Below are 21811 nucleotides of genomic sequence, written 5' to 3'. Positions count from 1 at the left end.
GGAACTGCCCCTTACCCCTATTCACAGTGCCCCTTGGTCTAGCCACCCAAAGAGAGTACTTCCTCCCTTCACTCTCTGGTGTAATGGGGAGGGGGAGCTCACAAGCAGCTTGAAGTTGCAGTTTGAGCACACAAACTTGAAAACCTTCGCCAACGTCTTCCTAGATCCTTGGAGTTTGCTACAGTTGAAAAAAATGAATTACCCTTACAGCTACATCTCTATATATACCCTACAGATTCTGTGCACCTGCTGGGTCCAGACATAAAACCTTTGTGGCTTGAAAAGACCTACCTTCACTTATGCTATATACATATAGCTTTTAAGAATTGAAGACCACTATCACCAAAATGAGAGAGTCCAGTTTTGAATATTTATATTTATTATAAGAGTCTATACTCTACCCTCTCCCATATTCCTCCTTGCCTTCCCACCCCAACCCCCACCCCAAAAGAGATGAAACATTGGTTTCTGTAGGGGAGATTTATTTTTCCATTTCTGAAAAAGTTTCAATAACAATGAAAAACCAAAAGTATCTTGCTATGGATTACAGTCAAGTATTTAATTAAAATGATAAGGAAAAGAATCATGCCTTTGGAACATTTAAAAATTATAGTCAAAATTAGTATTAATGAAACACTGCCAAGACACACAAAGAGTAATTTACCCTCTTCTCTACATGGTAAGATAATGTGAGCTTACCAATTAGCTGAAAGAACCAATCAATTTGCACCATGGAATTTTGACATTTAAAACTGAAATGTCAGTATGAAAAAACAGTTTATAAAACGAAAACAAAACTTCAAAAGAACTAATTCAGTTTATCACAAAGCTTGATGCAGTAACAAGTGACTTGGGAGAAGAGTTGCTCATGAACAATATGTTGCATTCAAATATTATCAAAACCACAGAAATAAATATGAAAGAAGGTCAGTCTCTTGAAAATAAAAAAAATTATTTTCTGGAGCTCTCAAAATTAACAAGTAAAAGGGGATTCAACTTTATGGCATTATATAATAGACAAAGTAGATTTTAGATAAATGTGGCCATCCTTATCTGCTCGAATGCTTTTAACAAATTCTTAGGAATTCTGAGTCTCACTGCTTCTACACCATAAAAGTAACTTCTTTCTTGAAGCAGGGCACCAACTCGAATTTTATATAAAAAGCATTTTCCCCCCATTTCCCTAAATGATACTGCTAATAATGCAAAAAATTTTTCCTCTAAGTTATTACACAAAAATCCTGGAAAAGCAAACATCCTAAGAATCTAACAACTTGTAGGTTAAACCTTGCTCATAATATAAAAAGTTCCAATACATTTAACCTTCCTGTCTCTAAGCAATGGTCCCAAAACTCCCCAAACTGTTTCCATTTTAGATGATGAAAAACTGCTTTCCATGGTAAAGTAAGCAATTTAACCAATTCATCACTCCCAGGAGGAGGAAAGATGGCCACTATTCTGTCCACAACTGATTCAACCAATGGAGCTGCTAATGAAAAATAGCATTGTATTTCTAATACTTCCATAACTTTGATAAACTTCAGATTAAATTTGCCTCCAGTGCCAGTTTTATTTATGCAAAAAAATAACATTCTCAACTTGGATAGCTTATTTTGTGCCCATCTTTGGAATTCTCTTACTATTTCCTGCCTTGACTGATTAGTTTTTCTCTAAGACTGGGTCACTTTCTTTTGATTTAGAACCTTCTATAACTTGGCTTCCATTTTCAGATTTGACTCCTTTCTCACTTTCCATCTGAGTCTCAGAAAGTGGATTCTGTGGCTCCTCCTCTTTGCTACTGTCTACTACTACCTGGGGATTATTTTTGTCTTCTGCAGAGTCACTTTCATTTGACTTGAGATTCTCCTTGTCTGTGTTTTCCAACTCCAATTTTGCTTTCTTCCCATTTTTTACTTGTGAGTCCTGGCCAGTGTTTGGTTGAGACCCCTCTCTGTTACTCTTGACCACTTCCTGAAGGTTATATTTTCTGAACAACATGTAATCTTTGACAACACTCAGACAGCAGACAGCCTTAATGATTTCCACCACAATGGTATACTGGGGATTACTGAGATCTACCTTATTTTCAGGATTGAGGCAGCCCACTATTCCTGCAAGAGAAAGAGATGAAAAAGCACTTAAGCTTAGAAGGTTCATCATTAGCTTATGTCTCTGATTTGTTAGAATAACACATTTTAAATAAAACTTAAAATATGGCTGTTAAAATCACTGCATATCTGCAAAGCAATGCATATGAGGTGGACACTATGCTGGACTTGCAATGAGAAACTCTAGGTCTGAATCATTGGAAATGACTACTAGCTATGTGACTGGCCCTAGAAAAGTAAATGAACCTCTCAAACCCTCAGGTTCCTGAACTTGGATTTTGTTTCTCAAAACCAACTATAAAATGAGTGAGCTGGACAATTGTGAATGCTAAAGTTCATTTCAATTCTAAATCTATGATCCAATGAGCACCTATTATCAGAACTAGGGCTGAAACATGGGTCCTCAACTGTAGGCCTCCTGCTAAAGCACTGTACTATACCATAGTGGTATCATATCTCTATGTATAACCAGCCATCTGAAACATACCTGCTAGTTCTTTAATAACTTCTTCTCTGCTCATGTGACTATTATTTCGTGCTTTGTAAATAATCTGGAACGTGCCTTTATTTGGTGCTTTAAACCAAGGTTCCAAGAAGGTTTCAGCATATTTTTTCATATCTTCTAAGAAAGCTTTGCATGTGCCAGATATGGGCAACATACGCAAAATAACCCGTGTTTTCTTCTTCTTGGTTGTGTACATATCCTTTAGAATGTGATGTACAAGTTTCTCAGGTTCTTAAGAAGGAAAAAGAAGAAAAACTATTATGGAACAAACAGAATGAATTTTTATATTTTAGAAATCTCTCCAAAACTTTATTTTTTCCTTTTTTAATTCAACAAGGTAATTTAGCAGAGATCTTAAGGTTTGGCAGGATTTTAGATACGATACTAAGGAATATATAACTTCTCTAGGCCACTGCTCTTATTTTGGTGAAACATAAATGAAAGGGAAAGCCAGAAAAATTTTATATATATGTTTATGGATATATATGCCATCCAGATGTATTAACACATTATTCTACTTCTATCATGTCATCTGGCAAAATATTCTCCATTTGTTGTAAAAACTTTTCTTCAGAAAAATAAAAATCTAGGAGAATGTTTACCCTATTAGCCAAATCATCACAGTCAAGCCATGAAGTCATTTTTTAAAATACGTTAACACTCTGAGGCAGGGATATTCCCCATCCAGATCTATAAGGACAATTACTGCAAATTGGTTATATTAGGTAGTCTAAGATTCACACACCTATGCCAAGTGTTCTAATGAAGACCACGTTATTTGCTCCACTTTCCACTGACTGAAATCGTCTTAATCTCAATTCTGTAGATGCCTGAATCTCACTGACTTCTTTCTTCAAGGCAGCTTCTGCATCATCTTCCTCTTCCTCCTCACTTCCAGATGGTTGCTTATCCTTGTCTACAAACTGTTTATATCAAATTGAGAAGTATAAATAAAGGTACTAGTCCAGATTTTAAAACAGTCATTAAATAAACACAGAAAACTTTAGGTGTCTCATAACAAAAATGTTATTGTTGATTGAATTTTACTTTTGGGATGCAGAAACGTAACAGATTGTCCAACCCCCTCAACTGCAGAATACATCCCTACCTTCCCACCCCACTCTTGCCATAGTTTCTCCTCAAAATTTCATATAGTAGGTGAATTTTCAGTTATACACATGTGTTTCCTTTTCCAAAATAAATATATCTTTCCAGGGTCCTGTTTTCTTTTTTAAAAGTGTTCTAGGGCTTCAGCTGTTAATTTAACCCCCTACAAAAAAAAAGGATTCGAACTATTTATTCACTAATGGGGAAACTGGAAAAAGCTACCTACTGAGCAATCCTCCTTTGGATGAGGCCACCCTTAGCTCTCAATTAAGCTAGTTATTCCATAAGTGACAATGGCCAAGTCACTTTCCTCTCTGAGTGATCTTCAGATTCAATTGACCTCCAAGGTCTCTTTTAACTTTGGATTCTATGATCTCCTGCTATGTTAGAAATATGGTAGAATCCCTTCTTCAGAGGATTGACTTTCGGTGTTTCACGGACTCCTTTGGCCATCTGGTGATATGTATGGGCCACTCCTGAGAATGATGGTTTTGTTGCTTACATTCATAATTGAAGGAAACCCAATTTCAGTTAGGGGTTAGTGAAAAATGAAAATGTAAATTTTTTAAAAATCTGTGTTCACAGGACCCCTGAAATCAATCCAGAGACCTCCAATTAAGAACTCCTGCCCTATAGTTACCTCAGAAGTTCCCAAGTGTGAATCTGCTATTACCAGCTCATGTAGGTCCAAAACTTCATGCACGTCTATCTGGGTTCAGGGGACATCTCCCCCCAACCTCATACAGTTCTTGGACAAGTCACTATCATTCTCTTTACCTCAGTTTCCTCAACAATATATTACTTACCATATATATGTAATATATGTGTACACACAAGATGTTCTAAAAGTCTTCATGTACTTGTGTGTACATATACATATACACAGGTACAGGGTGCTCCAAAAGTCCTGGTGTATATGTACACATTATTCACATAATACACATGATATTATTTCATGGTCCTTTTTTCTTTATTAACAGGATCACAAAAGTCTTAGTGCAGATTTAAGCTTTAGCTAAAGCTTAAATCTGCACTAAACTTTTGCAATGTTGTCCATACCTGTGTACACACAAACACATATGTACACAAAGATTTTTAAAACACCTTAAACACAAATACATGCCTATGTATAGGTATGTGTGCATATATGCATATCTAGACAAAGATTTTTCTAAAACACTATATATTACCTACACTAAGACTTTTGGAACACACTGTACACATAAGCTAAGACTTAGAAAACATGCACACAATATTATTTCACGGTCTTCTCTTCTTCAAACACTGGGTCCCAGAAGTCTTGGTTCAGTTTAAAGCTTTAGTAGCTTAAAACTATATTAAATGTTTGGTATACCCTATACACACACACACATCTATGCATATAAATTTAACACCTTAGACATATATGGCTATGTATAAGTACATGTGCATCTACAAATGGATGCTAAGATTTTTTAAAACACCCTGCACATGTGTATGTACAAGTTCTAAGACTTATGGAACACATAGTTCACACACACACATATATATAATATATAATAGACATGTACACACAAACCACCCAAAACCACACCACGTACATGCATGTATAAACAGGTAAGTGGACATGCACACTCAGGTACACTAAGACCTTTGGAACACTTCTTACATGAGTATACATGTATAACATGTACACAACACCCCACATGTATATGTATATGGCGCACTGCAAACTTTAAAGCTACTTATAATTTTTGTTGCTTTAAAAAGATTTTTAAAGTTATCACTGCAAGGTGCAGGTTGTAGGGCTGGAGCCACACTGGACTGGGCAGGGCAGGGCAGGGTAGGGCAAAGCAAAGCAATGCAACTGGCCCGCAGCCACGCCCGGACTCCGCCTCCGGCCAGGGGCCGAAGGAGGTCAGGACGCCTCTTCCGTAGCCTCGGCCTAACTAATCACCTCTTCCCAGAAGCAAGACGTGTGCGGGCAGGTCTGGACACATAGCGCGGCGCGCGCTCTCAAGCTCTGCTCTGCTCTGCTCCACTCTCTTCCCCTCGGCTCCCCACCTCTCCTATCCCTTGCACCACTATCTCCCGCACTTTACCTTCTCGGGCCCGTATAGGTCGTCCCCGTACTCGTTGAGGAGGCTATAGGCCTCCTCCACACACTTGCGCTCGTTCATGTTGCAAGTAATGAGGATACCCTGAAGTCCGGGCTCCAGCTGCCTCGGGCCGCCGCCGCCACCGCCGCGCCGGGCTCTCTTAGCTTGCACGTACTGGGCCTTCCCTCTTCGTTTCACTCCGCCCGTGTGTGTGGGCTGCTCCGCGGCCGCGGCCATCGTGGAGAAACGGGGGCGTTGGAGAGGGGACTATGTGGGGCGGGAAAGGAGGAAAGCACGCGGCAGCAGTTCCAAACCACGTGTTCCCTCCGTGGGACGGGGGCGCGGGATTATGACGTAAATCCTGCGGTAACGCCTCTTGCCAGTCAACGTCGTTCCCCTCCTCCCCCACGCCCCCCACTCGTGGAGTAAGTGTGAAAAACCTAGCCAACAGGAAGCCCCTGGTTGGTAAGGAGAAAACTGGGGGCGGGACTAGTGGTTTAGGACCCGCAGAGTTCGATTGCTTGGTTAAATTAGTAAAGGTTCCTAAAACTTTCCTGGAAAACAGAAGTTGGATTCAAAATCTGTTTCTGCCACCTGCCTGGCTTTGTGACTTTGAGAAAAGGATAGGATAATAGTTAAGAGCTGGAAGGAATCCGAGAGGTCATTTTTTTTGCAAACTAACCGCCTGGGACCTTAGTGACCTCATGTGAAAAGGTATCACCTTAGAGTTTGCCTAGTGTTCTCTTCACAGTTCAGTAGATTAGATGATACCATGCCATTTAATAAAACAAATGCCATTTAGATATCAATCCAAGGGCCTTCTCTTAAGGAACTTCCATTTATAGAAGGGAAGACAACAAGTAGTGTGAGAAATGTTTTTAAATATCTTTTTATTCTTCCTATAATTGTTGATTAATATTAACTTCACAGGGCCAAAACCTGTTCCCTGGCATGTGAAAAGTTTAGTTAGAGACATTCCTTGGATAAGAAGTCAGAGGAAAATATTAACCGGCCTTGACTTGAGGACCTGCAAATCTTCCTTAGTCTATTTTGAATCCTCTTAAAAATTAGTCAATTATATAATCTGATTTACTTTACCTATACAGTTTGTTGAACAAAGTTTGTTTCCTTGAAGGATTTATGAGATTATGACTGTTTAAATTTTTTCAGTTTAAGAAATATATGAAATTATGGCTGTATTTCCTCTTTGATTTTTATGGCCTAAGAAGAATGTACAAGAATGTACATGTGCATTATATAAGTGAACTGTTTCTCTGTTGCTTTGACATAAATTCACCTATAAAAAGAATCATGAAATTCTTGATAGAGGCTCAGTTTTTCTTTGAGGCTTGAACCTATAAGCATATTAACAAAACCTAGGTTTCTACCTCTAATTTCTTCATTATGGTTAATATATGATTAGTAGTAGTTACCCACTACATGAACTCAGGGAAGAATTTTTCACATAACAATAGAATAAATAGTAAATGATTACAAAGTAATTTGGGAAGGAGGGCAGTAGTATTTGGGGGAATTAGGAAAGACTTCATGCAGAAAAAAGTACATGAGCTGGATCTTGAAAAAAGGGATTCTAGGAAGTCAATTTAGAGAGGATGTGTTCCAGGCATGAGAGACATCTCCATTATCCATTAAAATTTAAATTTTCTAATAAAATAGGGAGAATGAAATACTAAATAAAAGTAATTCTCTTTTCACATACACCCACTTTAAATAAGTTTAGTTGGGAAGAAAACATGTCTTCAAGTTAATGTTATCTGTGGTGTAGTGTGACCCCAGGTAAGTTGTTTCACCCTGTTTGCTTCAATTTCTTCATCTGTAAAATGAACTGAAGAAAGAAATGGCAAATCACTCCAGTTTCTTTGCCAAGAAAACCCCAAATGGGGTCATGAAGAATCTGACACATCTGAAAATGACTTGAGGACATAGTATATTACTTGGAACAAAGCAGGTAGTCAATAAATGTGTTGTTTGCTAAACAATCTTTTGCAGCTTAACACTGTCCTGCTTTCACAACACCTTTCTGAGGATATTATGTAAGAGTTACACAAGCCCTTTAAATTTGCTAAACTTTAAAGAATAGAAATATCATTTCCAACTGGAGGAATCGGGGAAAGTTTCAGGAAGGAGGTGGCATTTGAAGTGAGTCCTGAAAGGTGGGTAGTGTTTCAATAGATATGTATTTGGGGGCATAGGAGCACAGTCATTCTAGATAGAAAAAGATTATGAATGTAGATAAAAGATATAAGAAAAGTATAAAAAGTATTAATAGAAGGTAACAACAGTCCAACTAGTTGACTAGTTTGCTTAATTTGAAAATTACATATATGTGCTACTATACTAATAATTACATGTCTTACAAAGAAATAGAAATTTTCAAAGGATGAGATTCTTTAAAAATAGCAATATTTGATCCTGGAATCATTAGGGAGCCACTAGACACAGATACACTTAACCAGGAGTCTCTCAACTTTTAAAGTATATTTAAATGCATTTCAGGATAATTGGTTTCCTTCATAATCCTATGTATTTTATTTTTATGCATTTGAAGCCATTAGCTTGAGGAGTTCCATAGTTTTTACCAGACCACTAAAGTAGCCCATGATGCAAAAAAAGATTAAGAACTTCTGCAAGGTGGGGGGAGATTGTTTTTTGAGACTTTGAGTGTGGTAGAGGTCATACAATTATATGTGTCTACTTTAGGAAAATCACTTTGTCAGCAGTTTGGAGGGAGAAGAGGGTTCAGGCAAGATCAATTAGGAAGCCATTGAAATATACTTGGTAAAAGATAATGAGTCTGAACTAGTCTAGGTGGCTGTGTGAGCAGAAAGGAAAAAGACAGGTGTGTGAGTATTGTGGAGGTAGCAATAATAAGATGTGGCCATTAATTGGATATATGGGGAGATAGAGGAGTCCTGGTTGAAGCCACATTTTCCACCTTGGTGGTGGCTGATATAAAAAATGAAGGATTTCTTACGAGGGATAGATGGAGGGAGATAACATAATGAGTTCTGTAAAACAGATTAAAAAAAAAAACTCTTGTGTTTTGTCTTAGTTTTAAGGCAGAAGAGCAGTGAGGGCTAAGCAATGGGGGTTAAGGAACTTGCCCAAGGTTACATATCTAGGAAGTATCGGAAAGCAGATTTAAACCCAGATCCTCTCAACTCCAGGCCTGGCTTTCTATCCACTGAGCTACCTCTGTGCAATACAGATTGAAAGACATCCACACCTGCTCATCCTATACAACTTTCCCTTGTTCCACCTAAAATTAAAAGGAAATAGTGGCACTGAATGCAAAGCCTGCCCTAGTGAAGGATGCCTACCTTAGCCAGGAAATAATTTAAATTTGGTGGACAGATTGTGAGTGTGTTTGGGAGGGGAGTTATCACCTATAAATGCCCCCTAATGAACCTGATGGAGCAGGAGAAATGCTTGCCCAGCCATGGGAGGCCAGCACAGGAGAGAACCCAAATGGCAGGTGTTAGGCCATGATGGGTGAAGGGGGAAATATGGTTGTGTTGGAGACAAGCCTTGCAATTGGCTCTCATGGACATTGTGGGATGAGCAGTGGTGTTTTGGTAAATATTTAATAACTGGGTCTTGGAGAGATGGGATGGGGGGGTGTAAAAGACATTTAATCTTCATTATTAACACTTTTAAAACCTAGACAATCAACAATAATTTTAAAAAACCAAGCAACTGATGGGATTTTCCTGTAATGCTCTCCCTCCTTATCTCTGTTCAATATAGTCTCCTCCTGATTTGCAGATCAAGGTATAAAAATGTTGACTGAACATTTCACAATGTCTCATAAGCAGGTCCAAACTGGCTCCAGCACAACCTTGAATGTGACCTCTTTTTCTATCCTCCAGTCAGGTTACCTTGCATCATATGGAGGGTCAAGCCATAGCCACATTGCCCCCCACTTTAGAGACCAAAGAGAAAAAAGTAAAGGATAGAAAGAGATCAAACCCAAATTGTGGAAAGACTTGAATGCCAAGCTAAGAAGTTTGGGCTTTACTAAAAACAATTGAGGATGGTAAGAGGGTTTCATTAATGGAATGGCATGATCAGATCCTTCAATAAAGAAGATTGAGGAGTTGGTGGTATATAAAAAGAGGGTAGGGAAAAGAGACTGGAACTGGAATAACCAGTTTTGAGGCTGTTGTAGTGGTACAGGCAAGAGGCCAGAACCTAGATTAAGATAATGACAATAAAAATAGAAAAGAAGACTAATTTAAGACATGTTTGCAGAGGTAAAGTATTGCTGAATCATTTTCAACTCTTTTTGACCCCATTTGGCATTTTCTTGGCAAAGGTACTAGAGCAGTTTACCATTTACCTTCTCCAGCTCATTTTACAGATGAGGAAACTGAGGCAAACAGGGTGATATGACTTGCCCAAGTTCACAGAATTAATGTGTCTTGAGGCCAGAATTGAACTCACTAAGAAGAGATTCCCTGATTCAAGGTCACCTAGCTGCCCACAATAAATAGAACTAAGCAACTGATTGGATTTCCTTTGGACTCCCTTCTTACCTCCACCTAATAGAACCTCATCTCTTCCATTAAAATGAAGCTCAAACTCCATGTCTCCATGAAGTCTTTCCTAACTCCCCCTGCCCCTAACTGCTAGTGAGCTCCCTCCCAAGATATGGGGCATGGTAAGGGATGTTCAGAGTTTAGCCAAGAGAGGAAGAAGGTTCCCTAAAGAGGTAAGTGCTATTATTATCTCCCTTTGACAGACAAGTAATTTGAGGCAGTTAGAGGTCAAATGACTTGCCAAAGGTCACGTCAATAACTCTCTAATTGGATTTGAACTGAGATCTTCCCCAACTCTGGGTCCAATCCACCGCACCATCTGGCTTCCTCTAGATGTAGTCATACCTGTACAGAGATAGAGGCAAAATAGATCTAAGATTTTTTTTGTAATATGCTTTCTTTTTATTTTAGATTTTTAATATTTTATTTTTTCCTCAATTACTTGTAAAAACTATTTCAACCACCTTTTAAAAAATTTGATTCAAAATCTGCCCCTTTCTCCTCCACTCCCCCCTCACTGAGGCAGCAAGCAATCTTATTTGGATTTTACATGTGCAATCATGCAAAACATTTTTCCATATTAGTCATTTTGTAGAGGAGAACTCAAACATGAAGACATTAAGAAAGTAAATAAACATACTATGTTTCAGGTTCCATTCAGACACCATCAGTTTCTTCTATGGTGGTAGATAGCATTTTTCATCATGAGTCCTTGGGGATTGTCTTGGATTATTGCATTGCTAAGAATAGCAAAGTCATTCCCAATTATTCATCTAAGATCATTTTAGAAAGAAGGCTCTGATAGCTGGGGAGATCAGGAAAGGCTTCTTGTAGACAGACACTGTGTGAAGGAACCTGAAAGATCTAAAAATAGAGGTGAGGAAGGAAGTACATCCAGATGTAGATTCTATTGTTCAGTTGTTTGATTGGTATCCAACCCTTCCTGACCCCATGTAGGATTTTCCTGGCAAAGATGTTGGTGCAGTTTGCCATTTCCATCTTCAGTGGATTAAGGCAAACAAAAGTTAAGAGACTTGGCCCAGTGTCACACAGCTGGCAAGTGTCTGAGACTAAATTTGAGCTCAGGTTTTCCTGACTCCAGTCATGGCGCTTTAACCACTGAACCACCTGCTGCTGCCTCCAGTACAGAGATGGGAGTTGGAGCAAGGATTGAGAGTGCAAAGACTGGACCAGCATGTGTGTGAAAAGGAATAATGCGTAACAAAGCTGTACAACTGTAAAAGGCATTAAATGGCAAACAGAGGAGTTGACAATTGATCCTAGGAGGTAACAAGTGCCTATGATTTATGAAAAACATAATGACACGGTCCAAACTATGCATTAGAAAAATCACTTTGGAAGCAGCATGAAAGATAGATGGGAATGCTGAGAGACTTGAATCAGGGATAGAATTTAGGAGGCTAATGCAAAAGCTGAGTGAAAAGAGGGAAGTGGACATATATAGGAGATGTAGAGGTGGTGCCTGCAAGATTTGGCAACTGTTTGGAGCATGAGAGGGAGAGGAGAGCAAAGGATACTAAGATTCTGAACCTAGATAGGAAGGATAGTGACACTTTGGAAATAAATGTTCATAAATAGGGTCTTCCTGTCTCAGATCTTGCTTCATCCCAATCCATCCCCCATTCAGCTGTCAGTGATTTTCCTACACTGCAGGTCCAGTCACCCCTTACCCAATAAGCTTCAATGGCTCCCTATCAGCTTCGGAAGCAAATAACAAAATCCTTTTTGGAAGTTCGACAGATACTGACTATTCTAAAAACCAAGACAACATGAAATCAGTTACATTGTAAAATCAATATAGTAGAAATCAGAGGTAATATTAATTTGTCTTTTCACAAAACAAAGGACTTGGATTCATGAAGACCTGGATTTGAATCCTGCCTGAGATACTACCTAGCTAGATGATCCTGGGGAAGTCACTTATTAACTTATGTTTACCTCAGTTTCCACAGCTATAAAATAGGGATAATAATACAACTCATTTCCTTTATTGTTGTAAGGATCAAATTAGTTAATATGTAAAGCTTTTGCAAACCTAAAAAGGCTACATAAATGCTGGGTATTATTATGATCATCACCTTCATTTTACCTTGGGAGAACCCATAACCCATTTGATTTGTCACACTACTCATAAAATCAGTAAACAAGATTAGAAATTTGTTCTTCCACAAATGTTGTTTTTCCCACACAATTATAGATTAGAGCTAGAAAGGACCTCAGAAACATTCCTCTCATTTTACAGGTGAGGAAACTGAGGCTCAGGGAGTTTAAATGCCTTGGTACTTATACTGCGATACAAGTGGTAAAGTCTTAGAGGCAGTATTTGAATTCAGGTGTTTTTTCTACTCTATCACAGTTTCTATTATATCTAAACTTCTATTGTAATAAGAAATCAAACAAGTTATTAATAAGCTGAATTTATTATTATATAACCAGCCCCTGTGTAGTATAGAGTGGTTCTATGAAAAGTGCTTTATAAATCTTTAATTTGTGAATTTCACAAATCTCAAATGCTGATATTGTTTCAGGTAAAAATAAATAGGTCAGGCAATAAACTGACATTGTTAACTAGAACCTATGTCACAGAGTTTTGAGGAACAAATGAAACAACATACACAAAGCACTTTGCAAACCTTAAAACACTAAATACTTCTGATTATATCATTATGTTTACCATTATTAGTGTTACGCAGGCCCATTCAGAGCACTCAAAATTTCATTTTTAGGGTTTCAGTTAAGACTTAGGCAAAATAAGGGGGCAGCTAGGTGGCTCAGTGGATACAGAGCCAAGCCTGGAAATGAGAATGTGACCTCAGACACTTCTTTGCTGTGTGAACCCAGGCAAGTCACTTGATTCCCATTGCATAGCCCTTACTGCTCTTCTGCTTAGAACCAATATGTAGTATTGATTCTAAAATGAAAAGCAAAGATTTTTAAAAAAGACAAGAAAAATAAGTGACAGATAATTTCTACCCTCTTCCTGAACCACTAAGGTCCAAATCCTTCTTTGGAGATTTTCCTACAAAGTTCTTAAGAGTTTAAGTTTCATTCCACAGCTCAATCATTATAACTCTCAGATAAATTGAAACAAAGATTAACATATCAAAGCCTGAGCTAAAAAGTAATGTAGGTTACTAATCTAAATATGAGAACCTTGAGATATATTCTTAATATATATTGCCTATGAAACTATAAAATCTTTATCATCATTTGTAGGCTACTTATAAATATTTAATAGCAATCATAATTATATGTTAGACTGTTTCAGTTTCTTCATTTGTAGGTTATACTATTGTGAATTTTCATGAACATTTCTAAACTGTTTTTGAAATCTTTATATGAAAGCTACAATGATTATATGGTAGCTAGTCTCAGGCCTCCCTCATATTGAAAGTAAAAGCTATAGTAGAATATTTTTGTTGTTGTTCAGACATTTCAGTCATGCTTGACTCTTTGTGACCCAGTTTGGCATTTTCTTGGCCAAGATACTAAAGTAGTTTGCCATTTCCTTCTCCAGCCTGGTAGAATGTAGTTGTTATAAAATCCAGCCACTCTTCAAGGTTAGCAGCTGCTTTGGATATCCTCAGGACAGCAGCATAAGGGGATTGCATTGTCTGTTGTTTCAGATAGATGGTTCATTAGAGACATCCTGAATACAGAATCACCCTATTGGACTGATACCATCTCTCATCGCTATGAACATTTTGCTTAGAACACAGTGTTTCCAACTCCTGAAGATCTCTAAGGTGTCCGTGAGGGCATTCCACAAAGACTTCAGATTATCAGCCGCTCAGAACTTCTCAAACTATGAATCCATTAAACGGGATTTCAAATTAGAAGTGCCAGAGTATTTCAACTTTGCTAAAGATGTGCTGGATCATTGGGCCAAGATGGAGAAGGTACGGGGGCCCTGGGATGGAGGGAAGGATAGGAATGATTATAGTAAAATAGTTCTTGTCTACATTTCACTAATCTCTAGTGTTCATATTGTTTCAGGCGAAACAATTTGGATACTAAATATTAACAATCCAAACAAATATGTATTGAGTGACTTTTACACACAACTAGGCTGTTATTAGGAAATACAAGGAAAATGCAAGTAGATTAATTCAGTGGGTTAATAATCCAGGTGAGAAGACAAAACTAAGGCACATGAAACAAGAAAAGATTCAATTAAATACTAAGTGGTGTGATGTTATAAGATCTCAGAGGAGGGCAAAATCACTAGAATTCAGAGTGCTCTAAGAAGGCTTCATTGCCAAAGTAGTTCTAGAGCTTTGTCCAGGAAAGACCTGGATTTGAATCCCACCTTGAAATTTACCAATTGTATGGTTTTATGCAAATCCCCTAACCTCTTTGAACCTCAGTTTCTTTTACTGTAAAATAAGGATAATAATTTAGTGCCTTCCTCCCATGTTATTTTGATCATGTATGAAAAGTGCTTTGCTTAAAAGGCAACATAAATATCAAATGTTAATTTTTAAAACTCCATTGCATGATGAATAGAAAGCTTGACTTAGACTTAGGGTGACCTGAGTTCAAATCTTCTGAAATAGATTAGCAGTGTGTCCCTGAACAAGTCACTTAAACACTTAAAAAAATTAATGTTTTACATTACAAAACAGTTGGTTATGAAATAATGAAATCATAAGTCTAGACTCCACTCCTTGCTGCTCTCCCCTTCCCCTGGCCAAAAAAAAAAAGGTTTTTATCAACTGTACATAGTAAAGAATAACAAATATATAACAAATGTGAAAGCTGAACTTTACCATGTGCTTTTCATCTTTCAAGCAAAGATCTGAACAGAGTAATTTCCATTCATGGGTCAAGTCATTTCAGTCATGTCTGACTCTTGGTGACTCCATTAGGATTTTTTTTAAAACTCTTACCTTCCATCTTGGAATCAATACTGTGTATTGGCTTCAGGGCAGAAGAGTGGTAAGTGGTAAGTGGCTAGGCAATGAGGGTCAAGTGATTTGCTCAGGGTCACACAGCTGGGAAGTATCTGAGGTCAGATTTGAACCCAGGACCTCCTGTCTCTAGGGCTGGCTCTCAATCCACTGAGCCACCAAGTTGCCCCTCAGAGTTTTCTTGGCAGAGATACTGGAGTGGTTTGCCATTTATTTCTCTGGCTCATTCTACAGATAAGGAAACAGAGTCACTCAGCTAGTAAGTGAGGTTAATCCCAGCACTATCATAGCACCAGCTAGCTGCTCCCTTTTTGTATTGCTGTCAAATCACAATTATTCTTATGTTCCCTCATTTATTCCTATTTCAAACATCCTAACCATCTGTAAAAAAAAAAAAAAAAAAGATTCCCAAATCACCAGCTTTAACAAAGATCCCTCTCTTTTAACAAATAAAGATTCAGGAGGAGGAGAAAAGGAAAAGGTGTAAGAGAAAGTTAATTCACTGAGGCTGGGTTCTTTTTCATCCCTGGTTTGGGAATGAGATTTCCAATAATATAATCCCTGCATTAGATTCCTTTCCAACAAAACAATTTGGTTCTCTCATGGAGAAGCATTTTGGCATGGCGAACATCAAAGCTGAACTCTGATGTATACTTCCTGTGTGACTCTGGTCATTACTTAACCTCTCATTGCTCTGGGCAACTCTTAACATTTTTAAACTTCAGACTATTTTAATAAAAGGAGTTTCCAATGAGAATGAGTCACAGGGCCGGTCCCTATACCTACAGAATACTTTATGGCCTCTAGCTTGCTGTTCAGTACTGGCAAAATACCAGACTTGGGCAGATACCCTATTAATTGAGGTTGATGGAATGAAATGACCCAGAAATCCTTCATTAGTTAATTAAAGGTTTATTTAGCCACAGAATGTAAAGAATATTCAATGATCATACTCTAGTACTTAGCCAGCCCCTTCTAGTTTTCATGTGAAAACTCATCTGGTCATTAGTACAGAGTATAGAGATTCCTGTGGTCTTGGAACATCAGCCTGGACAGAAGGGCTCCTACTCTTACCTAGGAAGCAGGAAGCAACATCAGTACAACTAGAGTCTAGGAGGAGCCACACCCAAGCTTGACAATGGCTTGGTCTTGGCCTCTTCAACCAATCAAATCCCAGAGTCAGCTTTGATCTCTTTCAGGGAAAAACTAGCCTAAACCATGTTTCTCTAATGGCAAAGCTACCTTGGCCACCTGTGTTTCCTATGCCTGTGCCTCTCCACCTGTGAACTTTATGTTCACTCTTTCCACTAATTTTGAGTATATAGTTGTAAGAAGAGTATGCTCCAGTTTGGAGATGTTTTGCTTTTAGACAGTAAATGTCTTTGCCTTTAACTAATTGTGTCTTTAGATTGATTCAAAAGGTAAATGTATTGATGAGGGCTCACAAGTTAAAGTTTTATTTTAGTAAACCTGGCTAGTTGTCCCTCAGGAAACCCAGGCTGTGAGTGAGAGTTTGAGGAAAGGAAAGAAGAGTTCTAGAGGGGCACTACAAGTATTTCCTTCAACTCTAGCGACAGGTTTCCATTTTACAAAATGTTAATGTAATTTTTATCTTTCTTTGGTTTTGTTAAAATGGAATTCTATCTGCATAAGGTCTTTCCAGAGGGGACAGAAATTATAAGGTATTTAACTTCCTTGGGTTCATTTTTGTTTTTGAAGGTGTGAGCGAAGCCTACTGTGCTTCCACATCCTACTTCTTGATTAGGAAAAAGTGGAATTTGAGGTAAATTTTGCTAATATCTAAAATGAAGGCAGCTTGGTGCTTATAAAATGGGAGATTGCCCTGCCTTTGAAGAATAGTAATAGTGAAGAGATAGAATCAGAAGTGGGGAAAACAAGATGTTTGGGCTTTATGGAAGAAAAGATAACAAGCAAGAAACAACAGGGAATGGAAAATTCAGCAAGCTAGGGGAGATGCTGGGCATGGATATTGGAATTCAAAGTTGAATATTTTCATGTAATTCAAAGAATATTCCAAACATACAGTTTCTTGTTTGGACATTATTTCAAGCATGTTGAAGTAGAATCGTCTTTGAATGCAAAATCTTTTGGATGGAAGAAAATGAAATGAAGTATTTATCTCAGTTGTGGAGGGAAGATTAATTTTTTTATTCACTTAACAGAAGGAATTCTGGAGGCAATATAAATATGCATGACTTCATTAAAATACAATCTTTTTATAACAAAAACTATAATTGAAATGAAAAGAAAAACAGATTGAGAAAATGAATTTATGGTAAATATGACAAATAAAAATTTGCCTTCTAAAATATATGAATAGATACTTAAAAACCCAGTCTATAATAAATGACCTAAGGATTTGAACAGATGATTTTCTTCCCCCCCCTAATTTTTTCCATATGCAAATATGAAAAAATATGCAGCAAATCTATATTATGAGCAGCTGTGTCTATCTTATTAATTTAACATGTTATTTTCAAAGCTACCCTGCTTGTCTATGTTTCTTACTGATCTTTATTCTGTTCTCTTCTATGAATTTTTAAAAAGGCTTTAAATGAACATCTATTTTTTACTTTTTTCCCCCATTTTGGTAACCCCATAACTACTCCTCCTTTCTCTCCCAGTTCTCTCTACCACTTTCCCAATTGAAGAAAAAAAAATAAGGTCCTTGTATCAGAAATCCATTGTCAGTCAAAACAAATTCTCTTGTTCCTCATGTTCAAAAATGTATGTCTCATTTTGCACCTTGAGTTCATCTGTCAAAAGGTTAGTAACATGATTCTTCACTGGTCCTTTGTAATCATATTGTATTGATTAGGTTCTTGTCTTTCAAAGTCTAGTTACATCATTTTCAAAAGAGAAGAGAAAAATTGTAAATAATTACTTGAAAAATGTTTGACCTCACTTTTTTTTAAAAAATTAGATCAACTTTAAGGTACTTCTTCCTATCCATCAAATTGTCAAATCATCAAGAAGAAAAATGAAACCCAGTGTTGGTAAGATTGTGGAAGAACAAGTCCATTCATTCATTGTTGGTAGAATTTTAAACTTGTATCTTTTTGAAGGACAATCTTTCTTTTCACAGTAAAGGCAAGGCTAATGAAAATGGTCATGCCTTTTAACTGAATTATTCCATTGTTATGAATAAACTCTGGCAGTATTACTAAAAAACAAGACCCCCCCAAAATGACCATCCATTTGAAGGTTTTCATAGCTTTGTTCCTCCTCAAATCTTGGAGGTAATAAAAGGAGAAGAGTTAAATAAATTGTGATAGATTTATATATTTGACTACTACATTGCAGTTAAGATTGCAAGCATGATGAATTTTTCTATTCAAGTTTAGTGTTAAATTTTAAACAAAATACTTAATTTTGTGTGTGTGTGTGTGTGTGTGTGTGTGTGTGTTTAGGTATTTATAAAGTCTTTTGTGTCTACTAGGTTGGAAAGAGACCATCAAATCCAGCCTTCTGGTGGATAAATGATCATGGAGAGGAGGTCAAATGGAACTTTCAAGAGCTCGGATCTCTGTCTAAAAAATTTGCCAATATCCTTGCTGAATACTGTGGACTGCAAAGGGGAGACAGAATAATTGTAGTTTTACCTGCAATTCCAGAATGGTGGCTAGCAAATGTGGCATGTCTACGGACAGGTTTGTAATGCATTCATTTGATCCCTAACTTCTATGATGCTGAAATTTTAAATTAATGTACATTTGTTTTTTTAAAATAAACCATACCATCAATTAAGAGATATGTATAGGGTACAACCAAATACATTATGGCAACAGTGCATAAATACAGTCTCTATCCCCACTCCTAGGAAGTTATAAACCTATTGGGAAGGTATTACTACAATAACATATGAAGTTTAAACATTTTAAACCTATTGCAAACTAGGCATATTGCCTATAAATAGGGAATAACTACTAGAAAATTAATATTTTTACTTTTGTTGTCAACCAAAACCTTTTGCTTATTTGAATCCTATAATTTATACCTTTCAAAAATGTGTCAAATGCTCACATTTTATATACATGTGCATGTGCACATGTGTATGTGTGTGTATTTTCTTATATTTAAAAAGCAATTTTCATCAAGGCCCAGGGTCATCTTAAGCTAGCAGAGTTGTCCACAATAGAAACACAACTGAGATTGATGAAGAAAGAACACTGGGCTAGCTTTGTGACTATTGTCCTTAGTTTTCTTATGTGTTCAACAAAAGAATGAGGCTAAATTCTTTTTAATTTAATACTTAATCAGCTCTAATGTTCATTAATTAATTTCCTGCTAGTTAGTCTCTATACATAGGAATTAGCCAAGAACAGCTTTAGGGGTAACATGAAATATCTACAGGGATTAATGCTTTTTATATAAAATGTATTTGAAAAGTCCTCATTAAAGACTCTTAAAATGGTTGTAAAGACATATATTAAATGAGAGAAAGTCAAGATCAAATGTCGACCTACAGGAAAATCCTCATATTCTATTTGAACTTATAAAACTCTTACTTATTGTTTATAGGTCAAATTCCATTAGAGTAAGAATCTTTGTATAACATATCATCCTCAAATCATAACCAAATTGATCTCTGATTTTAAGCAATATTTACCATTAAAAAAATCATTTCAAGGTCATCCAATAAGTAATTACTAAGTACCAATGCCGAAAAACACCTCACAAACAAAGACATCTGTTAGAGCAGACAGTGAGTCAAGAATAGAAGCCAGGTCTCTTGACTCTTGATTAAGGGCTCTCACCCTTAGATCATAGGGCTTTTTTGAGGAGCTACATAGAATGTTTCACTTGGAATGAGCCTTAAAGATCATGTCATGTGGAAGCTCTTTACCCTTTTGTGTGTCATGGACTTCTTTGGCAATCTGGTGAAGCTGATTGATAAGCGGAAACCTTCTTAGATGAAAATAAAAATAATTGAAACAAAAGCTATGTTTTAGCTTGATATTAATGAAAATAGATGTAATTTATTTTCCATCCAAGTGCATGGACTCTATCTATCCATGGGTCCCTTAAGGTTCTCTTTTCCCACCCTGGGGTTAAGACTCCTGACTTAGTCTAATCCCCTTGTTTTACAGATAAGAAAACCAAGAGAAGTGACTTGACTAAGGTCACCCAGCTGAGCTGTATGGTAGGGCTAGGCATATAACCCAAGACTCTTGATTTGTAATCTAGTTCTCTTTTCTCTATACCACTCTGTTACTGTTCCCTTGACTAATCCTTCATGGCCATCTGGATCTAATACTAAAACTTTCATGAAAAAAAATCCACCAAAGACAAACCAAATAAGTGTCTATTTAATGGTGTTTTTATTATTTTGTTTCCAAATTAAATAATTCACATTTAACAGAATATCTCTAGTAATTATAATCTTTTGAGACTTGAACTTTATAATCAAAACTCCTTTAAGCCCCACATACAAGCAGTTGTTTACAAGTGGAGGTGCCTTTCTCACCAAATGCCCTTCTGTTGGCCTCAGTTTATTGTTTGTAAAAATAAAGGACTAGGTATTCAATAGGTCCCTTTTAGCTAAGAGTCTAAGTCTAGAATCCCATGCAATGTAACAGCCAAATAGTTAAAGAGGATCTTGTTGCCAGAACTTGGTAAAATAATCAGCCCATCCTAGTTGATAAAGGGGATATATAAACTATCTCATCCTTACAAATATGAAAAGGTAAACATTTCTCTTTTCTTTAGGCACTGTCTTAATTCCTGGAACTATCCAGCTGACTGAAAAGGACATATTATATAGGCTTCAGTCTTCCAAGGCCAAATGCATTATTACCAACGATACTTTGGCTTCAACAGTGGATTCCATTGCCCCTCAATGTGAAGCTCTGAAGTACAAGTTACTTGTTTCTGAGAAGCCTAGGGAGGGTTGGGGGAATCTCAAAGAAATGATTAAGTGAGTATACATGGCTTTTATAGAACTATTGCATAACTTAAGCAAAATCCTCAAAACAATGTATCAAGATAAGACAGCTCTTTACCCATTCCAGCAGGTAGCAAGAGAGCCATCTGGTGATGGGAATATGGGAATGCAAAATCATCCTTTTAATTTCAGATGGAGGACATCATTCAAAAACCAGATGTTTTTCTGGTTGACCCAGCTGTTAGAACAGAGGTTCTTAACTTTTTTTTTTTTTATATCATCGACCCATTAGACAGTGTGGTGAAATTTATGGACTCCTTCACAGAAGAATATTTTTTAAAACATAAAATAAAATACCTAGTAGCCTAACTCTAATTCCACCTGAATCTAATTTTAATTCTAATTCTGTCTCTAACCCTAAATCCTTTCTAGTACTAGATCTAAGATGCTATGATCCTTTTCATTGTTCCAGTTAGTTTCTATGCTGATTCTCTGGAATTTTCTAAACAAACCCCGTGTTATCAAAAAATAATTAAGTTTCTAAGTCTCTCTCTCTCTCTCTCTCTCTCTCTCTCTCTCTCTCTCTCTCTCTCTCTCTCTCTCTCTCTCTCTCTCTCT

General features: G+C 37.1%; 2 protein-coding genes across 2 annotated transcripts in view; one reads left to right on the top strand and one right to left on the bottom strand.

Moving 5' to 3' along the window:
• Window positions 1-465: 465 nt before the first annotated feature.
• On the bottom strand, window positions 466-6035 carry THUMPD1 (THUMP domain containing 1). The gene is made up of 4 exons (XM_044660300.1): window positions 5802-6035; window positions 3359-3536; window positions 2596-2844; window positions 466-2111 (listed from the first exon to the last, which is right to left on the bottom strand). The coding sequence occupies exons 1-4, from the start codon at window positions 6033-6035 to the stop codon at window positions 1660-1662; spliced, it is 1113 nt and encodes a 370-aa protein (XP_044516235.1). The 3' UTR covers window positions 466-1659.
• Window positions 6036-14073: 8038 nt separating this feature from the next.
• The window catches only part of LOC123249952 (acyl-coenzyme A synthetase ACSM3, mitochondrial-like), a 28408-nt gene continuing 20670 nt past the window's right edge, over window positions 14074-21811 (top strand). The window contains exons 1-3 of the mRNA XM_044679032.1: window positions 14074-14277; window positions 18749-18959; window positions 21019-21226. Coding sequence (XP_044534967.1) covers window positions 14074-14277; window positions 18749-18959; window positions 21019-21226 — 623 coding nt within the window. The remainder of the gene's footprint in view (window positions 14278-18748; window positions 18960-21018; window positions 21227-21811) is intronic.

The sequence above is a fragment of the Gracilinanus agilis genome, chromosome 1, assembly GCF_016433145.1.
Source record: "Gracilinanus agilis isolate LMUSP501 chromosome 1, AgileGrace, whole genome shotgun sequence".
Taxonomy (NCBI): domain Eukaryota; kingdom Metazoa; phylum Chordata; class Mammalia; order Didelphimorphia; family Didelphidae; genus Gracilinanus; species Gracilinanus agilis.
The sequence above is the reverse complement of the archived record's forward strand: the minus strand, read 5'-3'. Positions and strand labels throughout refer to the sequence as shown.

Coding starts and splice junctions, on each gene's coding strand:
- THUMPD1 (XM_044660300.1), bottom strand. CDS start 6,035: ATGGCCGCGGCCGCGGAGCAGCCCACACACACGGGCGGAGTGAAACGA. Junction 2,845..3,358: donor CATTAGAACACTTGGCATAG/GTGTGTGAATCT, acceptor TTCCTTCTTAAG/AACCTGAGAAACTTGTACAT. Junction 2,112..2,595: donor AGTTATTAAAGAACTAGCAG/GTATGTTTCAGA, acceptor TTTCTCTTGCAG/GAATAGTGGGCTGCCTCAAT.